This window comes from Xiphias gladius, chromosome 21 (genome assembly GCF_016859285.1).
Source record: "Xiphias gladius isolate SHS-SW01 ecotype Sanya breed wild chromosome 21, ASM1685928v1, whole genome shotgun sequence".
NCBI lineage: Eukaryota > Metazoa > Chordata > Actinopteri > Istiophoriformes > Xiphiidae > Xiphias > Xiphias gladius.
In genome coordinates, this window is record NC_053420.1 from 7,119,723 (window position 1) to 7,142,481 (window position 22,759).

General features: G+C 43.7%; 1 protein-coding gene across 1 annotated transcript in view; it reads left to right on the plus strand.

Annotated features, from left to right (window-relative positions):
- chd5 (chromodomain helicase DNA binding protein 5) overlaps nucleotides 1-22,759 on the plus strand; it is a 40,872-nt gene that overhangs the window by 11,153 nt on the left and 6,960 nt on the right. Inside the window, exons 3-37 of the mRNA XM_040116252.1 lie at nucleotides 681-899; nucleotides 1,362-1,480; nucleotides 2,049-2,290; nucleotides 2,392-2,504; nucleotides 2,682-2,808; nucleotides 3,126-3,292; nucleotides 4,305-4,523; nucleotides 4,942-5,148; nucleotides 5,641-5,852; nucleotides 6,359-6,490; nucleotides 6,684-6,792; nucleotides 7,094-7,285; nucleotides 7,535-7,735; nucleotides 7,919-8,056; nucleotides 8,366-8,487; nucleotides 8,738-8,911; nucleotides 9,417-9,558; nucleotides 10,204-10,335; nucleotides 10,590-10,707; nucleotides 10,878-11,002; nucleotides 12,087-12,333; nucleotides 12,974-13,146; nucleotides 14,204-14,378; nucleotides 15,928-16,014; nucleotides 16,225-16,313; nucleotides 16,785-16,918; nucleotides 18,019-18,163; nucleotides 19,686-19,845; nucleotides 19,985-20,064; nucleotides 20,274-20,466; nucleotides 20,561-20,650; nucleotides 20,791-20,943; nucleotides 21,644-21,752; nucleotides 21,970-22,102; nucleotides 22,280-22,475. Coding sequence (XP_039972186.1) covers nucleotides 681-899; nucleotides 1,362-1,480; nucleotides 2,049-2,290; nucleotides 2,392-2,504; nucleotides 2,682-2,808; nucleotides 3,126-3,292; nucleotides 4,305-4,523; nucleotides 4,942-5,148; nucleotides 5,641-5,852; nucleotides 6,359-6,490; nucleotides 6,684-6,792; nucleotides 7,094-7,285; nucleotides 7,535-7,735; nucleotides 7,919-8,056; nucleotides 8,366-8,487; nucleotides 8,738-8,911; nucleotides 9,417-9,558; nucleotides 10,204-10,335; nucleotides 10,590-10,707; nucleotides 10,878-11,002; nucleotides 12,087-12,333; nucleotides 12,974-13,146; nucleotides 14,204-14,378; nucleotides 15,928-16,014; nucleotides 16,225-16,313; nucleotides 16,785-16,918; nucleotides 18,019-18,163; nucleotides 19,686-19,845; nucleotides 19,985-20,064; nucleotides 20,274-20,466; nucleotides 20,561-20,650; nucleotides 20,791-20,943; nucleotides 21,644-21,752; nucleotides 21,970-22,102; nucleotides 22,280-22,475 — 5,374 coding nt within the window. The remainder of the gene's footprint in view (nucleotides 1-680; nucleotides 900-1,361; nucleotides 1,481-2,048; nucleotides 2,291-2,391; nucleotides 2,505-2,681; nucleotides 2,809-3,125; nucleotides 3,293-4,304; nucleotides 4,524-4,941; nucleotides 5,149-5,640; nucleotides 5,853-6,358; nucleotides 6,491-6,683; nucleotides 6,793-7,093; nucleotides 7,286-7,534; nucleotides 7,736-7,918; nucleotides 8,057-8,365; nucleotides 8,488-8,737; nucleotides 8,912-9,416; nucleotides 9,559-10,203; nucleotides 10,336-10,589; nucleotides 10,708-10,877; nucleotides 11,003-12,086; nucleotides 12,334-12,973; nucleotides 13,147-14,203; nucleotides 14,379-15,927; nucleotides 16,015-16,224; nucleotides 16,314-16,784; nucleotides 16,919-18,018; nucleotides 18,164-19,685; nucleotides 19,846-19,984; nucleotides 20,065-20,273; nucleotides 20,467-20,560; nucleotides 20,651-20,790; nucleotides 20,944-21,643; nucleotides 21,753-21,969; nucleotides 22,103-22,279; nucleotides 22,476-22,759) is intronic.

The following is a 22,759-nucleotide window of genomic DNA, read 5'->3' on the forward strand; positions in this document are numbered from 1 at the left end:
ACACTTTGGAATCATGTAATTTAATTTATGCAAATTCCATGTGGAAGCTTTTATCCAAAGGCCTTTATAGTATACTGACAACACATGTTTTTAGCGTGGGTGGCCTCTGTGGGAGCTCTAATCCTTAACCCTGGCAAAATTAATGCCATGCTTATTTGCCCTATCATTGAGTTTCATTTTTTTCATTTATTTTAATTATTCCCCCTTTTTTTTATCACTAGATATGAAATTCTGTGTCAGAAGATAGCGCTTAACTGGATACAGATTTCCTTTGTGTCGCCAATGGTGCGATTCAGACCCTAAATTCGGTTGTGATCCAGGAATCTGGCTTTGATGCTAGCTTCAGTCAGTCACAGTCATGTCAGGAGGTAGAGAGCTGAAGCAAGATTCAAAGCCAGATTCTACCAGTTTACATTTATAAAAATAGCTGTTTGGCAGGAGCTCTTGACTGCATCAAAGAAAGACTGCTAGGGTGAAGTTTTCATTCAGCAAAAAATATAGTTGGAGTCTTGTGAAGGTGTATGCAAACACATCTCTGTCTGCTGGAAGACGAGCAAGATCAGTGAAAGCCGTATGCCTTTCAAGATGCACACATCCTGCTACTGATTACCGCCTAAACAACCGTCTTCATTTACTGCTATTGTACGTAAGTTTGTGTGTCCTTTCTGCAAACGTCTTAGGGGGGAATTCAGGCAAGGGTTGACAGCGACCTGGAGGAGACCTCAGAGGTGGAGGAGGAACGGGAACGTCCAGAAATAGGGTCTGAGAGCGAGAGCAGCATGTACGGCCCCACCAAGAAGAAGAAGAAGAAACCGAAGGAGAAGAAAGAGAAGAAGCCCAGGAAGAAGAAGAGAGATGAAGAAGATGATGACGATGACGACGATGATGGTAACATGAAAGTAAGTCTAGTTCCATGAAGTGATGGGTAGTTTATTCACAATCAAATTTAATGAATTTTTATTCATTTAGCCTTTTTCCATTGACCTTCCTGCCCTAACTTTCACCAATTCCCAGTACTATGGAAAATTTCATTAATACGAACGTGTGTTTCACTAGATATGCGTATTACACGTTTTGTAAAAATAACCCAGGTGTGCTGCATGAAAAAGTACATGGAAACCTTAAAAATATAGTTTCTCCCAACCATCTTAGTAGTTTTGCAGTGAAAAACGGTGAAATAAATCCTTAAAAAGTTTTTGTCCAAATTCGCCGCAAGGATCCTTTTGTTTTATTATTTAGGTGGGCCATCCTTAAAAGTGATGTGAATGATAAATGGTTACCATTTATTTAACATATGTATTTGATATGTTAAACATCATTCAACGAATTTGTGTTGATTCCTTTCATCTGTATTTCCTTAGGAGCCCAAGTCATCCAGCCAGCTGATGCAGGAGTGGGGTCTTGAAGACGTTCAGTATGGCTTCACGGAGGACGACTATAAAACCATCACCAACTACAAGGCTTTCAGCCAGTTCCTCAGGCAAGCATCTAATTTCGTGTCTGGATTTCCTCCCTGTGTTAAACTGCGCCGTTCTTTTTCTGTTTCTGAGGATTGTCAGAGTCCCTCACTGAGAGACTTCCAACAAAAACTCTGCAGTGAGTCTATAGTGTGCTGTGACGAGCAAACAGTGCTCTTTTTGTTTGAGCTAGAAAGCTCGGCTGTTGGTATAAAGAGTCTGTCTCACCTGGGGCTGTCTGGCTCGGCTAAGCCTCTGCTCCGACAAAGTGGAGCATGAGCTCCTGCAGTGCCCGCTGTGAGTAGTCAGCTGCTTACTGGATGCCTCTGACAGCCAAGAGGCTCTGGGACTCGGTGCTCTGACCCACTATCTTTCACAGGCCAGCGTGCCAAACCTCAAGCTGTTGCTTGACAAATCACAAACATGACACACACGCAGCAAATCAGGGAGAACAAAACTTAAGGGGCAGTGCGGTGTCAGCAAATCAAGCTCCCTCCAGGGCTAATGGGAGTAGATATTACATCAACAGGAATAAAGGGTGACATAATAAAGCGCCTGTTGTTGTTCCCTCTCCCTCTGGTTTTTACTCAGGCCTCTCATTGCCAAGAAGAACCCCAAGATTCCCATGTCAAAGATGATGACAGTGTTAGGGGCCAAGTGGCGAGAGTTCAGCGCCAACAACCCCTTCAAGGGCGCTTCTGCCACCGCCGTGGCCGCCGCCGTGGCCGCCGCCGTGGAAACGGTTACCGTGGCACAGCCCACGTCTGTCAGCGGCAGCCAGCCGAGCTCCCAGCTGGGGCCAATCAAAAAAGCCAAAACCAAAGAGGGAAAGGGTAAGGCGTAGTGAACTGTGAACAGAACACATACTTTTGGAGGCAATAGCAAGGATACAGCTTGGTTAGCCTGCCTGTTGTCTCGGTCTTGTGTGTCTCAGGACCAGGAGTCAGAAAGAGAAGCAAGACTGTGAAGGAGGTGAAGAAGAAACCGAGGCCGAAGAAGACCAAATCAAAGTCGGGCCAAAGTGGGAAGAAGAAGAAAGCATCCTCGGTACGCCTTGTTTTTTCTTTCCCCCCTCAATTCATTCATTCTCTCAGCTTCTCCTCTCGCGTGTCTTTTCAATGACATCAAAGTGATCGACTGTTTACTGCACTTACTGTGAATGTTGGTTTACTTTAATTCTTTGTGTAGCTCCGGGCGCTTCAGTTTGTGTGTATGCTTTTCCAGAGTGAGGAAGACTTCCTGGAGGAGTCGGACTTTGATGACATCAGCATCCACAGTGCCTCCGTGCTTTCTGATACCTCGGGGGCTGCCAGCAAGAAAAAGGCCCGACGTGGGCGGAAAAAAAGGAAAAGTATGTTGACTGTGGTGTGTTTTTTTTCCCCCTCCAAAATCCCTATGAAATCTTTCCGAACCAGACTGTTTGATTACGGGTAACAAGGAAATTAAAGTGTTTTTTTTTTTCTCAAGCTTTATTTATTCTGGGAATGTTTTCTGAATACTCTTTCTCAGCAGTCATTTCCCTCAAACTCACGGAGTCTCACTCACATTTAGAGGCAGATCAGCATATTGTGTAAGATGTTTAAACCTCACGCTGCCGGTGATCGGGCAGGTGCGTTCAGAGTGATGTTCTGTACATCGGACTTTACCGTCTCCTGTACCCTCCTCCAGAGGAAGACGGGGATGGCTATGAGACGGATCACCAGGACTACTGTGAGGTTTGCCAGCAGGGTGGAGAGATCATCCTGTGTGACACCTGTCCCAGAGCGTACCACCTGGTCTGCCTGGACCCTGAGCTGGAGAAGGCCCCCGAGGGCAAATGGAGCTGTCCGCACTGTGTGAGTTGATTAGTTTGATATATAAACATATTTATGAAGTTTTATGTTTTTTAGATATGCAAACAACGTTGCCAAAGCGGTCATCTGTGGGGATTTATTTTGGGAGGACGAGTGGGCGTTACTATAGTGGTACACTTTTCAGTCACACACTGCATCAGGTAATTGAAGTGGGTCTGTGTGGTGTGTGCCAACTGCATCAACTGGGCTCTTTCACCATATGCTGCATGTCAGTTTCCTCTGTGCAGGTTTGAATTTCATGGTAACACTCTGAATATTAGAAAACTATATATATATATTATTAAAACGCCACATGTGCACTGGGATATTTGTGTGTGAAATGTAAACCGAATAAGACGTTAGGTTGAACTGTCATCTTCAGCGGTGGTCCCCAACCTTTTTTAGCTTGTGACCTCTTAAAATGAAGCAACGTCTACTTACAACCCTGCATAACAGGTTGCACACACAACTGGTTGTGATCAGTTCAGCGAAGGAGTGACTTCACTTTCCTCAGATTCTTTCGTCTGAGGTTTTTTTGAAGGCAGGAAAAAGCAAAAGTATCTAGTATTTCACAAGTAAGAAAAAAGGCAGAGATTAGAGAGAAAAGTCCGAAAAATTAAACACAATTTTCCGTCGCAGAAACACTTTTTTTTTTTTCTTCTCATGACCTCAATACAGTGCAGTAGCAGCAGTCAGTGCTGTGGACTAAAAATTGTGTCTCGTTAGTCATCAGTATTCTGTACGTGCTTCGAAGTTAGTCTTTTATGCCTTTAAATCTATGGTGCGTAATTGATAAATAAGTCATGACAACAGGCAACAGAGCTTTGATCATGCAGCCTTTTGGTCTCACGGCTCCAATATGTTAGTGTGGCTGACTCAATAAAAAGACGAACCCCGTGAAAATAATCTGTAAGTATCACATGTCTCCGTAATGTGTCCCTGTAGTATTGCCGCGGGTACAAACAAAAAGGTGGGTGAACCCGCTGCAACCATTTGTGCTAACCGTGTCTCCCAGGAGAAGGAGGGAATCCAGTGGGAGGCCAAAGATGAGGAGGACGAGGAGGAGGAGGCCGCAGGTGAGGAAGAGGATGACCACATGGAGTTCTGCAGGGTGTGTAAGGATGGAGGCGAGCTGCTGTGCTGCGACACCTGCCCATCTTCCTACCACATCCACTGCCTCAACCCGCCTCTCCCCGAGATACCCAATGGGGAGTGGTTGTGTCCTCGGTGCATGGTGAGTTGAGGCCGCATACATCTCTGTCTATACTATGTAATACTATTTATGGACCCCCAAAGGTCTTAGGGTTAAAGCTTAAAAAAATGATTTAAACTCACCTCCTACTCTCCTAACCAATATATATTTTTGAGACTCCTTTCAAATTGACCTGATTTTGAATGATTTTACAGCAACATCAAGCTATTGTGATGCTGACTGGTAATATACAGATTGCGAGGATAGATTTCTGTGCATTTTGACGAGGTGCTTTACGTACTTCAGTATTTCTCCTCAACACTACATACATTTACAAGCACTTCTTCAAAGACGTGTTGGCACTTTTTGGTACTTGTTTTACATTTTTCCAAAGAACTAGTGTGTCATTTAACTGCCTTCCCAATTGCAGTGTTGGATTTCTATTTTTTTTTTTTCTTAGTGCCCTCCCCTGAAAGGTAAAGTACAAAAGATTCTGCACTGGACATGGGGAGAACCCCCACTGCCAGCTGAACTGCCTGCAGGCCCTGACGGCAAGCCAAATGATCCACTGACCAAGCCCCCACTCAAGGGCCACCCGGAGAGGGAGTTCTTTGTAAAGTGGGCTGGCCTTTCATACTGGCACTGCTCCTGGGTCAGCGAACTGCAGGTGAGATGCCAGACACTTCTGCTCTCCATGGCCACAGGAACTGCGTGTTGTCTTTGCTAAATATGGAGCACACAGAACGGGTTTTTTCACCGGACCGTCTTTTGCAGTTTAATGTAAAATGATAATGCACGTCCCTACAGCCATTTAACTGTCATTCTTTAAGAAATATACAATTAGTAAGCATTTCAGTGCGCAAGCCTAGCTGACGTTTACTTTAATGATGATAGAACAATTGGTTGTTTTCAGATTTGGCCCCGGAGAAGCCTCGTCTCCCTTCTTTAGCGACAAGACAGCTTTCTTATCAATTTATTTTGTATCCCTCTTCCCTTCATTAAATCCATTATGGAACTTTGAGTAGTGAATCAAATTAGTCTCAATGCTTCGGCTAGATGATACGTCGCATTCCTAGAAAAAAAAGCATCCTTTTGCCAGAGGTGGTGCCGAGTGAAACTCAGCCGAATTGATTGTTGTGCTCTGTCCGTGCTCGTGCAGTTGGAGCTGTATCACACGGTCATGTATCGGAACTACCAGCGAAAGAACGACATGGATGAGCCACCGCCGTATGACTACGGCTCCGGAGAGGAGGAGCTCAACAGCGAGAAGAGGAAGAGCAAAGACCCCCAGTATGCCGTGATGGAGGAGCGCTTCTACCGCTACGGCATTAAACCAGAGTGGATGGTTATCCACCGGATACTGAACCACAGGTGGCTGCTCACAGTTACACAAAAATTCGTATACCCAGATGTTTTACAGACTTGAAGTCCTCGACGATAAGCTGGGCTGAGTGTGGTTTATGCCTGCTGTCATCTCGCCTTTATAGACGGGGATTACTCTTCACAGCACAGAATATTTCAACATGGAAATACAGGAGATGCTGGGTGTTTAAAGTCACAGAAAATGCGTAGTGGTAGAGATTTGGAAAAGAACAGAACAGAACTTTTCAGGCCTGTGTTGGAGCTTGTCACTACATACATGTTCTTCAGACAGATTCAGTGTAAGGTATAATCATATGTTTTACTATATGAGATCTGCTTTGGCACTGAATCATACATTAAAAAAAGTTTCCAAGTGTCAGCCCCAGCCCTTAACAGCTACACTTGGGGGTAGTGACAAGTGACTTTCATGGGATTTTCTGTCTAGTATGTGTCGTATCTCATGAACAAATGTCACGAGTTTCTCCGTTTTGGCTCATGTTTATATTTCCCTGTAGTTTTGATAAGGACGGTGATGTGCATTACCTGATCAAGTGGAGAGACCTGCCCTACGACCAGTGCACCTGGGAGGTGGACGATTTTGACATCCCAGAATATGACAGCCATAAAGCTTTTTACTGGGACCACAGGTTGGTTAACAGCATCTCTAAATTGACTTAGGCCTCATTTCATGCCTCTTTCCACAGCATTTCTTAATGGTACGCCACACAAAAATAAACAAAGGCACATCTGCTGCTGTTTCTTTTTCTGCCCTGCCCTCTGTCAGTGATTGCCCTGTTTGAGTTCTTTGACTCATCGTGTTGCTGCAATTTTTTTTCCCAGGGAGCAAATTCTAGGGGAGGACCAACGACCCCTGGTGGTGAGGAAAGGAAAAAAGCTGAAAGAGGACCATCCAAAAAGGGAGGTCCCACCTGATGCTCCCATCATAGATGTAAGCTGGGATATTTAGATGCACTTAGGTCACAGAAGTCCAATGAGTTGCCCCAATTAACTGTTTCTTCCTGGGAGCACAAGACTGCATTGTTCTTGGCTGCTTGCTGCAGCAGCCTTCTTTAGTGAACCTCTCAAAAGTGATATTGGGTTTTATGATTTAGCATCATAAATGGGCTGCTCATTCATTCTCATACTGTATACATAATTTCCATTCACATTAGGCTAAATGTTGGCCAAATTGTTGACTCTGGCCAATGTAATTATCTCTCTAAAATACTACTGTATGCTCATATCTTCAGCCAACAATCAAGTTTGAACACCAGCCATGGTACATTAATGCCACTGGAGGAACACTGCACCCATACCAGCTGGAGGGCCTGAACTGGTTGAGGTTCTCCTGGGCACAGGGCACAGACACCATCCTGGCTGATGAGATGGGCCTGGGAAAGACAGTGCAAACAATAGTGTTTCTCTACTCGCTATATAAGGAGGTGAGGGTGGAAGAATGTCTTCTTTTATGCCCGTATTTCATAAGGTACATCACAGTTTGGTTTCTTTGAGTGCATTGTAAAAGGAGCACACAATTAATATCAATCCCTATAATACAAATGGGAATGTAGACTTAAAATGTAGATGAAATCATACCGGATAATGAGAAAAGTAAATTATAAAACCTATAGTACATCTCGGTCCCGTGATGTGAGAGTTTCTTAGTCATGTCGTTCTTTTCTCTCCCTCAGGGCCACTCGAAGGGGCCGTTCTTGGTGAGCGCGCCCCTCTCCACTATCATCAATTGGGAAAGGGAATTTGAGATGTGGGCTCCAGATTTCTACGTGGTGACGTACACCGGGGACAAAGACAGCAGGGCAATCATCAGGGAGAACGAATTCACCTTTGAGGACAGTGCAGTGAAATCAGGGCGGAAGGTGTTTCGCATGAAGGTACGTCAGCTATTCAGTACATCGACCAGATCAAATACTGTCCTCAAGTACGCTGTTTTATTTCGTTTCAGCCTATAGTTGACCGAAAAGTAATAAATCATTTCCTCTACCACATGATCCTACGTATAAATGGGTCAACATTTGAATTACTCTTTTGATGTTCTTTTGTTCTTCCCCTCGCAGAAAGACACCCCGATCAAGTTCCACGTTCTGCTGACATCTTATGAGCTGATCACTATCGATCAAGCCATTCTGGGCTCCATCACCTGGGCCTGCCTGGTGGTAGACGAGGCCCACAGACTGAAGAACAACCAGTCAAAGGTATGACGGCCCTTCTGGCATTGATAACAGCAGTTGGTGGTCTCCATGAGAGGTTAGAAAGGAAAAATAGCATAATTCTGTCAGGAAAGGAGCAGGAACACGGACAGATATGAGTAGGATATATTTGTCCACAAACTTAATCGAAAAAGAAATACAATTCTGATAGAATGTGGAAAATGTCTTTGAGGTAATTGAGGTTTGATTGGAGTTTTAGATCCAGGCTGATTTACAGCACATGCATCTTTGCTGCTGTCTTTTTTTTAGGGCATATGCTTTTATCATAACCTGTACAAAATGTGTCCTGTCCAGTTTTTCAGAATTCTCAACGGGTATAAGATCTACTACAAGCTGCTGCTGACTGGCACCCCCCTTCAGAACAACCTGGAAGAGCTGTTCCACCTGCTTAACTTCCTCACCCCTGATCGCTTCAAGTGAGTCCTTCCTCTCTTCTATCATTTTCGTTCCCCTGCTTTTTTGTCCTTCTCCGTTAGCTCTTAGCAAGTGTGTCAAATAGGTCCCCCCTTACGTGGACAAGTCTTGCGTTGTTTGAATGTATGGTTTGAATTAGATGTAGATCTAAACTGTAGTAAATAAAACTTGAGAAGCGAGAAATAGTGTTTTCTGCACTCAAGCTTAATTTCATTTTTTATTTCCTCCTCGTGTGACCTGTGATCTGTACAGTAACCTGGAAGGCTTCCTGGAGGAGTTTGCTGATATCTCCAAAGAGGACCAGATCAAGAAGCTCCACGACCTGCTCGGGCCACACATGCTCAGGAGGCTGAAAGCCGATGTCTTCAAGAACATGCCTGCAAAGACAGAGCTGATCGTCAGAGTGGAGCTCAGCCCCATGCAGAAGTATGACCGGGGAAAATAGAAATGTTAAAGGGATAATAGTTGCAGTAGGTGTGATAGATAGTGTGCCTCGTTGGTGTCTGTGCCATCTGATAAATCCTGGCTCCTATATACAGTATATTTTATATTACATAGTGGGGTTTTCAAGGTTTTGAAATGATCATAACCCTTACTGAAGACTATATAACTGAGCTTTCTGTACAAATAGGAAAGTGGAAAAAATAAATGCTAAAATATTTGTACGGTCTGCATTTGTATGTTAGATGTACGGTGTGAAGGCTAGAAGTCTTGCACCTTGACAGGTGCATAAACAATTAATTTTTTTGTTTATGCTAATTCAGTATAGGCTGCACCCTCCACTCTCCGAGATCGTGTTTTGAGGACTTTATTTGCCAAAGGGATGACGTGTGTGTCTGTGTGTTTTTTGATGGAATTAACGAGTCTAGTTTTGTGCTTCGCTTTCATCACCCCTCCTAACGCAATACGATCTCTGTCCTCTGACATTTAGGAAATATTACAAGTTTATTTTGACACGAAACTTTGAGGCTCTGAACTCCAAAGGTGGAGGGAACCAAGTGTCGCTGCTTAACATTATGATGGACCTGAAGAAGTGCTGCAACCATCCCTACCTGTTCCCCGTGGCTGCTGTGGTAAGGCAGCAGTTTCCAGTGTAGTTCGATATTAATATATATCACAATACTGATTAGAGAACATGCTTAAGTAAATTATATGCTGCTGGCACCAAGAAACCGCGGCTGTTTTACCTTATTCTGTACCCAGTTGTGGCCCTTGTCTGCTAGAAAAATGTGTACCCTAGCGATCAAAATTACTGTTGAATGTATTCAGATATTTCTCTGGTTGATGCCTGGAATTTTTTTATTTTTTATTATTATACCTCCGCCCCTGCCAAAGCTGCGGCCGGAGGCGTTATTTTTTCAATCCGTCCGTCCATCGGTCCCATCCTTGCGAACGCGTTTTTTTCAGGAACGCCTTGAGGGAATTTCTTCAAATTTGGCACAAACGTTCACTGGGACTCAAGGGTTGAGCTGATCAGAGTTTAGTGGTCAAAGGTCAACGGTCAGGTCACTTTGACCTCACAAAACACATTTTTGGCCATAACTATAGAATTCATATGTTAATTATGATAAAATACCCTTAATACCTTTTATTCAATTCCTTCATAGTCTTCGCTACATTTATTATATGAGTCTACAGCAACATGGATGTAAACTGCCACGCATCTGGTTGGCGTAGGCATAGAACGGCGAGGCGGTAATTCCAGTTTGTCTTTGCAGGAAGCTCCTGTATTACCCAATGGTTCTTATGATGGCAACCTACTGGTTAAGTCTTCAGGAAAACTGACGCTGCTTCAGAAAATGCTGAAGAAACTCAAAGATGAAGGACACAGAGTTCTAATTTTCTCTCAGGTAAGTCGAATAAATATTGTGTCTGGGTCGGAAGCCGGTACTTTCATTGATCGGTTGCCACAAAACACTTGAAATCCAGCCCTCCACATTTTAGCCTTTCCAAAGCCAACGCCAGTTGAAGGTGGTAAATCAACCTATATTCCAGATATTTTAACAACAATCCTTTTTAGTGACGATTCAGACTTTTCTTAGTTTGAACAATTCCAGTTAGTTTGATCTCAGCTACATAAACTTGTAATACCATCTTTATACAGATGACAAAGATGTTGGATCTGCTTGAGGATTTCTTGGAGTTTGAGGGTTATAAATATGAACGCATTGATGGAGGAATTACTGGAGGCCTAAGACAGGAGGCCATCGACCGCTTCAATGGTGAGTTTGAGAACCCACAATATATCTGGGTGCGTTCTTGATGATGCATGTTTTTCTCCACCTGCCTTTCACTTGCTGTCACACATTCAGACACACACACACACACACACACACACACGCACACACACAGACACACGCACATCAACTCTCTGCTTTGGTTTTCATCACAGCGCCGGGCGCTCAGCAATTCTGCTTCTTGCTGTCAACACGAGCTGGAGGTCTTGGCATCAATCTTGCAAGTGCAGACACTGTCATCATCTACGACTCTGACTGGAATCCTCACAATGACATTCAAGTACTGATTTCTCTAAGAATATGTGACGGACACTTGCATACTTTTGTTGCAAAGTGTGACTTAATCACAGTGCATTCGGAAAGTATTCAGAGATGACCAAGAACCCAGTGTTCACTCTGGCTGAGCTCCAGAGATCCAGTGGAGAGATGGGAGAAACATGCAGAAGGAAAACCATCCCCTAAAGGACTCTCAGACTGTGAGAAACAAGATCTTCCGGTCTGATGAAAGCAAGATTGAGCTGTTTGCCCTCAATTCTAAGAGTCATGTCTGGAGGAAACCAGACATTACACTTAGACTTGGTTGTCCCGCTGGGAGTTTCTCCCATCTCCACACAGGATCTCTGGAGCTCAGCCAGAGTGACCATCGGGTTCTTGATCAGCTCTGTTACCAAGGCAGTTTCCCCCCTGATTGCTGGATTTGGCCGGGCGTCCAGCCCTAGGAGGAGCCCTGGTTGTTCCAAACTTCTTCAATTTAAGAATTATAGACACCACTGTGATCCTGGAGACTTCAATGCAGCAGAATTATTTTGTAGCCCTCCCCAGATCTGTGCCTCGACCCAATCCTGTCTCAGAGCTCTGCAGGCAGTTCCTTCGACCTCAAGGCTCGGTTTTTTGCTCTGATATGCATTGTCAGCTGTGAGACCTTATACAGACCTTATTGTGTCTTTCCAAATCATGTGCAATCAATTGAATTTACCGCAGGTGGACTCCAGTCAAGGTGTAGAAACATCTGGGAGGCACCTGAGCTGTGTCATAGCAAAAGGTCTGAATACTTGTGTCGATGTGATATTTCAGTTTTTCCTTTTTAATGACAAAAAATAGCAAGAAATTCTAAAATTCTGTTTTCCCTTTGTCATTGAGTGTCTTGAGTGTAGATTGATGAGGGGAAAAAAAAGATTTTTTTTTAAATATTAGCATAAAGCTGCAACATAACAACATCTGAAAAAAGTGGAGGGGCCTGAATATTTTCTGAATGCACTGAGGCTTTTAACCAGCACAGTTTGATGCAATCTCTTTCATTTTAGCTGTTGACTGGTATGTCATCCCTGTCGCCTTCATCTCTCTCCCTCTTTCCGTTCTCCCAGGCTTTTAGCAGAGCCCACCGCATAGGCCAAAACAAGAAGGTGATGATCTATCGGTTTGTGACACGAGGCTCAGTGGAGGAGCGGATCACTCAGGTGGCGAAGAGGAAGATGATGCTGACCCATCTGGTGGTGCGGCCCGGCCTGGGCTCCAAAACTGGCTCTATGTCGAAACAAGAACTGGACGACATCCTCAAGTTTGGCACAGAGGAGCTTTTCAAAGATGAGATGGAGGCTGCCCGAACCATGGGTATGTCTGTGCTCCAAATTTTCCTCTAGCTAAGAGGATGCTACACAGAATCTGGCGTGTTGGCACCTTGTGATATTCCTGGTTTGTTTTATGATATCCACGCTCAGTCCAGAAAAGTTCCAAATAAGTTCCAAACTTCAAGTTGATCTTCAATCTGGTACGTTTTATTTAACATCTTGTTTGATGATAACAAACAAATGAGACCTTGGTTGGGAAACTTCTCAGAAATACGTTTCCATTTGCCCTGTTCCTTTCAAATGCAGAAAGGGTGCTTACTCTTGCTCTGTTTGTGCTGCAATTTTCTGAAGTACTGGTATCGTATTCTTCAAAAAGCATCTAATTTTCTGCCATTAAGCTCCTCTGCAGATCCACGTTTCCACAAAAGTCAGTGACTCACAAAGTAGAACTCAGTGTGGAGCTAATTTCAGAAAGGGCAATGAGGGTTTGAAAACGAGACAAAAACCCAAAATGCCAGCGAATCCATATAATTGTGGGTTGGCTAGTCATTCAAAAGTTCTCTTTTTTGGTTCAGATCCTTTTTTCTGTAGATCAAAGCTTTATCCATGGGCAAAAGGACTATTTTTATCTGCTCGAAAAAAGGGCTCCTATTAGTCGTTAACTACGAGCTTCTGATCAACAGGTGACAACAAAGATGGCGAGGAGGGCAACGTGATTCACTATGATGACGATGCTATCTCGAAGCTTTTGGACCGCAGCCAGGATGCCACTGAAGACACGGAGATTCAGAACATGAACGAGTACCTGAGCTCCTTCAAGGTGGCTCAGTATGTGGTGAAAGAAGAGGACGGAGAGGTGAGAAAATACCGGTGTTGCTCAGCCAGACGAAATCAGGATGAGTGGGATCACACGGATGAAAAAGAGTATTGTGTGTCAGAATAGAGATCTCATTCATAATACACTTATCTGACTCTACACGCGCGATTCTGATTTATTAGAACTACAAAGAACATGGTCACACAGTTTAAAATCAGCCTCTCTTTATAGATACACTGTGGTGCTTTCGCCTGCTAGTGGGGCTGTAAAGCAATTTCCCTGTATTGCGTTTGGTGGATGTTTTACCTGCAAATGCGTGAGGACACATGTGCAAACCACGAACACAGGGGCGACGTGATACACATTCTCGCTGACCTTAGACGGATGTGATATCGTACTAAATAACAGTGGACCAATAAAAAGAATAAACACTTGGCAAATCTTTGAAAAATCTTTTTAAAAAAAAAAGGTTTTCCAAATTTTTAATGATGCAGGAAATGCTTATATTCGTAAGGCCTTAAAGATACACAGATCGCTGGGTACTTTTAATTCACAGCTGGTCCACCAAGAACCCGGGTCTTGTTACTCGGCGTCGGCACACTACAACATAGTTATACAATGACATATTGGCACGTAAGGTGCAAAAATGTAACTCCAAGGCATGCAGAGAAATACTACATGCATATACTGAAACGTTTCATTGCGGTGTCACAGAAATGCAAAAGTTGCATACAACTGAAATATATCCAAACAAATGCCTCTAAATTCCATAACAAGGGCATTTAGGTTATGATGCATCATATGATGATATGGTGTATGATGCATCAAGCTACTGATTTCTCATTTTAGTATTAAGAACAACTGCTGGAAAGGTTTTAGTTTTTCTTATTGTACATAACAGAGAGTTTGCCTTTGCCTCTGAGGTTACAGTGGTTCACTGAACATCTCCCTCTATATTAACTCTAATACATAGCCAGCATTTACTAATGTATGTGTGTGTGTGTGTGTCTGTGTGTCTGTGTGTTTGTGTGCATGTGTGTGTGCGTGTGCGCGCGTGTGTGCGAATATGTCTGTGTGTGCGCCTGCCCATGTTCAGGAAGAGGTGGAGCGAGAGATCATCAAGCAGGAGGAGAACGTGGATCCAGACTACTGGGAAAAACTCCTCCGCCACCACTATGAGCAGCAACAGGAGGATCTGGCTCGCAACCTGGGCAAAGGCAAACGCATCCGAAAGCAGGTCAACTACAACGATACGACCCAGGAGGATCAAGGTAGGCTCCGTCAACGGACGCGCAGTGGTTGTCCCACAGGACTCGCATGCCCGGGTTTGTTGCTTTGCCTTATGCCGTCACCAAGACTCGTTTCTTTAGTGTTATTCTTTAAGATTGAAAATTATTTCTTGGCAACATTTTGGAAGCAACAGCCATGTTCTATTATCACCACTCTTATTTTTACATGTTGGTAACAGGATTTGGCATTCTTGCCCATGTATATATATATTTGAGCAGAAAAACACAACAGCACACGGCACACAGAATGTAGAAGACGCAAGCTTTTTGGCTTCTTAGCCACCGGCTTACCAGCTGGCTTGTGGACAGGTGGCATGCGAGCCAAGAGCATATTTTTAAGATAGAAGAGACATCATTTTCTAAATAAACATCTAAGTGGGCTCCTGTGTGGGGATCTGTCTCTTGCCTTCCCCGAATGGTATCCCTGCATTTTCGCCGCCACAATGCGTGTCAGTGCCCCCCACAGTCAACGCTAAGTGTTGTGTTTTTCAAAACACACATGATCAAACCAATCGAGAGATTAAAGATGAACACTTCTCTGAACCGAGCCTGAAAATTACACGGGCGTATTTTGAGCAGTCTCTCCATGATAAAAGTATGCTCGTGGATTTCAAAGTGAGACATTTCTCTTGGAGTTTTGAAGATGTCCCTCAAATCTGCAGCCGATCTGCCAATCTGCTGCCTCTCGAAGTAACTCTGTAACTAAACATGTAATGAATGGGCCAGAATGTTTTCCTGCGGTTCTCTGATGACATTAGGAGAAAATGCAGACACAGGAGAAATGTCTCTGTATTTGGTCGTGATAACATTGTACAGACCAGTGTGCCTTCCTCTCTGCTGGCTTTAGTGCACGTCGACGACTCTTGTTGTGAACTAATCCTCGCGATCGACCTCTGATATCCCGCTAATTCGGTAACAGAACGGTGCTGGTCAAGCTACCGCCTCAGCAGCCGTGCCATCACGTGCTTGGCGCCGCGAGTGAGTTGATAAGGTGACATTATCTTTGCACAGAATCATTTTGGGCGTGTCAGTTCGGTTCAACCAAGAACAGAGCAGAAATTAATCACTGTGAGTGTCAACAAGAGCGATTGACCTCCATTAAATCCACCACGGGGTGCGTTATACTGGCCTAAAGCTCTCTTGTATCTCCTGCATTTATGCAGTCTTCTCATTGGGGTTTGAAGCACTTTTTGTTCAACAGTTCAACAGTTTCTCTGTCTCTTGTAATTATACAGTATACCCTGTAGTTGTACTGTTTCAGCGTGGCTTCAAGATCCTGACTGCCGCGGTTCAACAGCAGCAGACTATGAGAGAGTAAAGTTTTCGAGGCCCATCGCAGCTTAGAGTACACTCTAAAGTGACTGTCTGGCAGAGTAGCACACTCTCACTTCACATCCGCGGCACAGAAGTGGTAAAGTAGGTGCATGCCCAGCTGTAGTGGTCTGTAGTAATCTGCAGTGCCATGGCGCCCCCGGGTGGCCACCGACAGAAGCGAACGCAATGTACTGTTTCTCTTTGATGTGTGGCTCAGAATGGCAGGATGATCTTTCAGACAATCAGTCGGAGTACTCCGTGGGGTCCGAGGACGAGGACGAAGATTTCGAGGAGAGGCCTGAAGGTAGGCAGCAAAAAAAAACAACCAAACAAAAAACATCACCTTCATACAACTATTGTGTCGTTTTGGTTTGGCAAGTACAGCACATCTCTTTCCGTGGAGACACCACATCAGACAAATTCTTCCTTTGAAATTATTGAGGCTATACGGCACTTTGCTCGGACGCTAGGAGACAGAGCCCTCTAACGGCGGACTGGGTTTTACTTTGTGCAGGTGGGCGCAGACAGTCTCGTCGGCAGCTGAAGAGTGAGAAAGACAAACCTCTGCCGCCCTTACTTGCACGTGTTGGGGGCAGTATTGAGGTATGTATAGGTTGTGGGTCCCTCCCCTTCACGGGATATCCCTGTGAATCGTAAAATAAGAGGCCGACACATTGGACAACATAACAAACTCAGGGAGGGTATCTTCAAGGCCAGTATGTCAGCGAGCATCACTGCCCTCCAGTGCTGATCGTGTGTTCAGGCGCACTACTCTGTGGAACGGGGCAAGGACAGAATTGGGACCAATAAATGATCACATTGTTATTACGATGTAAAACAGGCAGCAAGCAGCATAATGTACCGTACTTCATGACACTACGTAGTTCTATGCAGCCTGTTCTATGTATTTATGAGTGTAATTTTCCTAAGAAATAAATATCCCCTGATTGTTTCACCAGAATTCTGTTTTTTCTGGGGTTTTTTGCTTGTTTTTTTGACTTTATATCCTACATCTTCTCTCTCAGATACGTTTGTGCCATTTCCTGTCTAAAGCTGTTTATCCCCTTTCACTAGGTCCTGGGGTTCAACGCTCGCCAGAGGAAAGCCTTCCTCAATGCCATCATGCGCTGGGGCATGCCTCCCCAGGACGCTTTCAACTCTCACTGGCTGGTTAGGGACCTGAGAGGGAAGAGCGAGCGCGAGTTCAGGTAACGCGCCCGCGACTTCGTTGTACTTAAAGTTTGATACGCCAAGCGGTTTAACTATAATTCTATTTTCAGATAGTATGCTTTTTGTCAAGGGGTGCCTGCCCATCAAGTTAGGAGGCAGTTCTGGGCTATTTTGTCAACTCCTCCCATTTAATTGGTTAGCCCAGATCACAGTCTTACCAGCTTTGCAAAGGTTGGCCTTGCCGGTATCACTTTTACACTTTTTACAATGTTAAATAAATTAATATTCAGAATATAAGTAGCCCTGAGTTGTATTTGTTATTTCTACTTTAGAGCATCTGCACTCAATTACTACCACTACCACCACATTTACTATAGCTATGGCTCCCGTGATTACTATTGGCACTCACATTAGAAATAAAACTACTTGTACCACCAACTGCTATCACTGCTATTGTTAGTGTTATTGTTCCTCCTACTACTTGTAGAGCTGCTATCACTGCTGCCGCAGTGAGGATTTCAGGAATGCGGAGGTAACAAGTCTCTAAATTGCTCTGCATTCTCTATATTTTATGTGTTCAGTTAGGTGTAACATCGTATTTCCCAACACGAGGGTCTGAATGTTATTTCAAAGCCTTCTCCACTCGGCACTGGAATAGAGTACTAATAGAGAAATATTAAACCCCATATGAATTCAGTAATTTGTGGGGTCAAAAGTGGTCAAATTTAAATATACATTGAGTTTAAAAACACTGGCGTCAGCTTATAAAATACACACAATTTGTAAGTTTTGTGGAATGTAAACTCCTCTCAGGCTGTTCAAACTCCCAAATTCCCTGACCGTCGCTTACTCCTACTACTACTATCATCTCTCCCGCTAAAGTGCCACACCTGCTAAGAATATCATGCCACTACTTCTGCTACTGTCACAGCTATTGGTCCTCATTCTAGTATTACTGCTACTACAATGCCGACGCTAATGCTACACGTGCTGCTGCTTTTACTGCTTTTCTCCTGGGCTGTTAACAGCAGTGTAAAATATGGTTTTGGTGCTGGCAACCTCAGAGGAATCCCTCTTGTCCCGTGTAGCGTAAAGTGTTTTTTTTCTTTTCTTTTTTTTTCCTTCATGTGTTCATCAGGGCCTACGTGTCTCTCTTCATGAGACATCTGTGTGAGCCGGGGGCAGATGGAGCAGAGACCTTTGCTGATGGAGTCCCACGTGAGGGACTGTCTCGTCAGCATGTTCTCACCAGGATCGGGGTCATGTCCCTTGTCAGGAAAAAGGTACTGGTTATTCAACCGAAGGCATCGTCAACGCAGAAACACCCGGTTTTCCGCCGTAGCACTGAGAGATTAGAGAAAGTAGGTCAAACCTTTCAGGAATAGGCAAATGCAGACAAGAGTGCTTTTTGGGAACAAACTTTCCCCTGTTTTAGACATCATACAAACTACAAATTTAGCTGTTTGGTTAGCTTTGTTTGCCATGTATACACCGGGGTAAAAAGAAGACTAACATGGTCCCCGGATTCTTAGGAAATCAGGGTTGGGTTGGACCAGATATTTGAAAATCCAAATTCCTGTTTAAAGCCCTTAGTAAGTACTAGCTGGTGTAGTTTTGGCCAGTTTGCACCATTGAAACTTCAGACATGTGTTAGCCAGTAAAGACTTTAGTAATGTGTAAACTGGTTGCCAGGAAACATCTATAATATCGGATAATCAAAAGCAATCCGTTATGTAAACAGGGAGTCGCCGTAGGATGCTTAAAAAAAAAATGTAGGTATGACTTTGTTTTGTTGATGTACGTAAAACGTGGAGAAAATCTGAATGTGTTTCAGAGTTAGTAGTGCTCATTCGGAATGAGTGGGAAATATCAGATGATCTCAACCTAACCAACACTATGACCATTGACCATTTAGACGAACACTATTGGAATCGTGTTTACAAATTTAAGGGAAATGGTGCTTTTTGTGAAACGTAATTTAAAATATTCCCCGTTTACATCAATATTAAACACCGTTTTGATCGAATGTCAGGTCAGATTTGTTTACCATAGTTGATCTGACCTTACTCTTCACTCTTAACGTGTCCTACTTAAGCAGGCTAACATTACTTTGCCAGTTGTTTCAGTTAGCCACAGTTACTGGTTGTATTTAGCTAGAAACAACTTATCTCTGTGTGTAAATATCCATAGTAAGTATTTTGAACTTGTATTCGTATTGTCTTTAGTTGTTGATTTTTCTACACGGTCCCTGACAAATAAATGTGATAAATTAAAACTAAGTTTTAGGGCTGCAAGTAACGACTATTTTCATTATCGAGTTTAATTAATCAATTCATTGTTTAGTCTATGAAATGTTTAAAATAGAGGAAAACATGCCCATCACAACTTTGCAGAAGTGATGGGTTCAAATGTTCAAATGTTTTGTGAGTCCCAAACCTCAAAATAATTCAGATTACAGTGATATATTCCAAAGATAAAGCAGCACATCTTCTCATCCGAGAGGCTGGAGTCAGAGAATGTTTGGCATTTTTTCACTATTTTAGAAAGAAAAATGACAGAAACAATTAACTATCAAAACAGATGCCACTGATTTTTCTGTGGATCGACTAATCGATTAATCCACTCATCATTTTAGCCTCACTAAATGTACATTAAATTTTGAACTACAGACAAATAAAAATTAAACTAGTGATTCAGCAGGCCACATTCATAGATCTCTTCCTAATCCCTTATTTGAGGGAAGTATGCCATCCCATGGGAGTGCAGGATTTTCATTTTATTACAGTTGAACCAATCTCTTTGTAGGTGCAAGAGTTTGAGCATGTAAATGGGAAGCTGAGTTCCCCAGATCTGATTCCCATCGGAATGGAGCTGAAGAAACTGACTGAGAGTGTGTCTTCTGATCCCAACACCCCTGTGCCAGCCAGCCCTGTCGCCACGCAGCCCGGCACCCCAGTCCCCCCAGGTCAGAACAGAGTGTCTGCATTGATCGTGTTGTGCTTTCCTCAGACTCTAAAAGTTCATGCTCAGGACAAAAAAAACAAAAAAGAAAGTTTGAGATAAAAATAAAGTTTGAATTGTTGTTGTTGTTTTTTTGGATGTAGAGAAGACTGAGTCTCTCTTGGGTACCGCTGAGGACAAGGAGACCACAGAGCATGATAGCAAGAAACTGTCAGAGCAGGAAGTGAGTCCTTCTTTTCCTTCCTCGACCCATCACTTTCTGTCTGCTCTCCTTTATTGAATCGTCCATCTCCTCATGGCTCATTACACTTTAACCATAACTCACGTTATCATCCTCAGAAGATGCTATCGTCAAACTGAGACACCTTTTAACTTGCTCCCTTGCCCTCTACCGACTTTCCTCTTTCCCCCCCTCCGCGGCCCGGTCGGCAGACTTCCAGTGCCGAGCCAGCCTCTGCACCCGAGAAGGCGGCTGACGGCGACAGCAAGGCCAGCTCAGAGGAGAAAACAGGCAGTGAGAGGGATGGGACCGAGTCACCCTCCACAAAGACGGAGCCGTCCGCCAACCTGAAAGAGTCTGGTTTGAAACAGACAGAGCTGTCATCCAGTCAGACCTCGCCTAAAAGTGAGTGGTGCACGATCCGTTTGCTGCAAAATTTATTTTTCTTTGAGCCTGTACTTTGTTGAATTTAATCTGTTTTTGCCTCTGTTATCCGCAGTGGAGCCCTGCAAAGAAACAGAAAAGTCCTCGGACAAAGGAGATACTGATTCTCCTCTGGCAAAAACTGAAGACAAGGAAAATAAGCTAGGTATACATGCTATGGATCCTTGAATAAAACAGGTAGAAATGGTACCATAACTGTGCTCTTTTTTTGAAAGCCAACCAATGTGTAGTGATAGTCCATTATGTAGATGTCTCTTTTAACAAATCATTCTGTCATTCGTGTAGCTGTTGCGCATGATGTGAAGAGTGAAGATGCGCTAGAGGGTCGATTAAATGGAGACAAAGACACGTTGGATGAGATGGACGAGAGCAGGAAGGAGGACAAAAATGGATTCAAAGCCAAGTTCATGTTTAATATTGCCGACGGAGGTTTTACGGGTAAGAATAAATCCGACTGTGATTCGATCCTAAATGAAAACATTTAGGATCATCCTCAAAACAGTCAGTGACCCCCCCCCCCGTGTCCTATGGATGGGGGCGCATTGCCATCGTGTTTCTCGACTCATTTCAGTCTTTTACTTTAATTTGTCACCCGTCTGTACGTATTATCATTATCTAAAGTCTGTATTCAAGTTTATGAACATAAATCCCTCACAGGATGGAAGACAAGTTTCACAGTTGTCACCTGCAACCCAGTTCTGATTGCACATTATATTAACAGTCGCTAGATGACTACAGTACAGTACGTGTCTGATTATGTGGTCTTAAAGCTGGTTTTAAATTTAAAATTTTAAAGCTATAGGAACAAACTTCAAGTTAGTGTCGTTTTTGTCAGTAGGACATGTATATAAAACACAGACTTGGAGTTGAAATATGTTCTTAAACGGCTCTGACTCATTTCCATAATGTTGTTCTGTAATATTGTGCAGCTAAGTTTCAAACTATTTTGGTTTCATCAGTTCACACATTAGTGGAAAAAGAAGAGTCACTGATAAGGTGCCATAACGAAGTAGCTTTTTTTTTGTCATCAATCTTGATTGTGTTTTTTAATGTGCTCTTACTTCTCTTCGCTCGAAGGATCTTGAATATTACTTTGTATTTTTGCACAAACTGTCTGTCTTGATATTAATGCCGCCAGAGCTGCACACCCTCTGGCAGACTGAAGAGCGAGCTGCACTGTCTTCTGGAAAGATGCATGACATCTGGCACCGTCGCCATGACTACTGGCTGTTGGCTGGCATCGTAACGTATCCTTTTCCCAGATGCAGGAGTGAGAAGCTTAGCATCTGGCAGAGTAATGTAATTATGACCGGGGGGAGCAGCGGTTGAGGGGCTGATATTTACAAAATGTGAGGAGCAGTATAGAACTACGCCTGCCGCAAAGCCATTTAGCTGTTTTATTTTAAGATTTTTATGAGGCTCTGTGCTTCCGTTTGTTTTTTCTTGACCGGGAATCTATCTCAGACATGGCTACGCTCGCTGGCAGGACATTCAGAATGACCCGCGTTATGCTATTCTGAATGAGCCCTTTAAGACTGAGATGCATAAGGGCAACTACCTAGAGATGAAGAACAAGTTCCTGGCTCGGCGCTTCAAGGCAATCCTCGAGTCTTTATAATTAAAGTGAACTACCGAAGACTGACAAATTCAAGGATTAAAGGATTTGTCGTATCTGAATGCAAACTGAAACAAACCGTCTCTCAAAATGCCTTCCCCTCTGCCTGTCAGGTCTGTGTTTCATGCTCCCTTTTTCTTTCCCCACCTCCCTCCGTAGCTGCTGGAGCAGGCTCTGGTGATTGAGGAGCAGCTGAGGCGGGCGGCTTACCTAAATATGACCCAGGACCCCAGTCACCCGGCCATGGCTCTCAACACTCGTTTCGCCGAGGTGGAATGCCTGGCAGAGTCCCACCAGCACCTGTCCAAAGAGTCTCTGGCTGGGAACAAGCCTGCCAATGCCGTGCTGCACAAAGGTCTCCAAAATAGCAGTAGCCATAATAGTCAGAATTTCTGCCTCGTCTGCCAAAGGCTGGAGGAAAATAATCCTGCACAAATGACTTCTACAGGGCAAAATGTACCGATATAAATTTTTCATAAGACATTTGTCAGCCCACCGGTCGTCTGTGCTGTGTGTAAAATCAGGTTGTGCATGAAACATTCATTGAAGAAGCAAGGGCGAAATATGAATCTCCTTAAATTCCCCCCAGAATTATCAATATTTTACTATTAATGTATCGAGAAAGCATATTTTATTAAA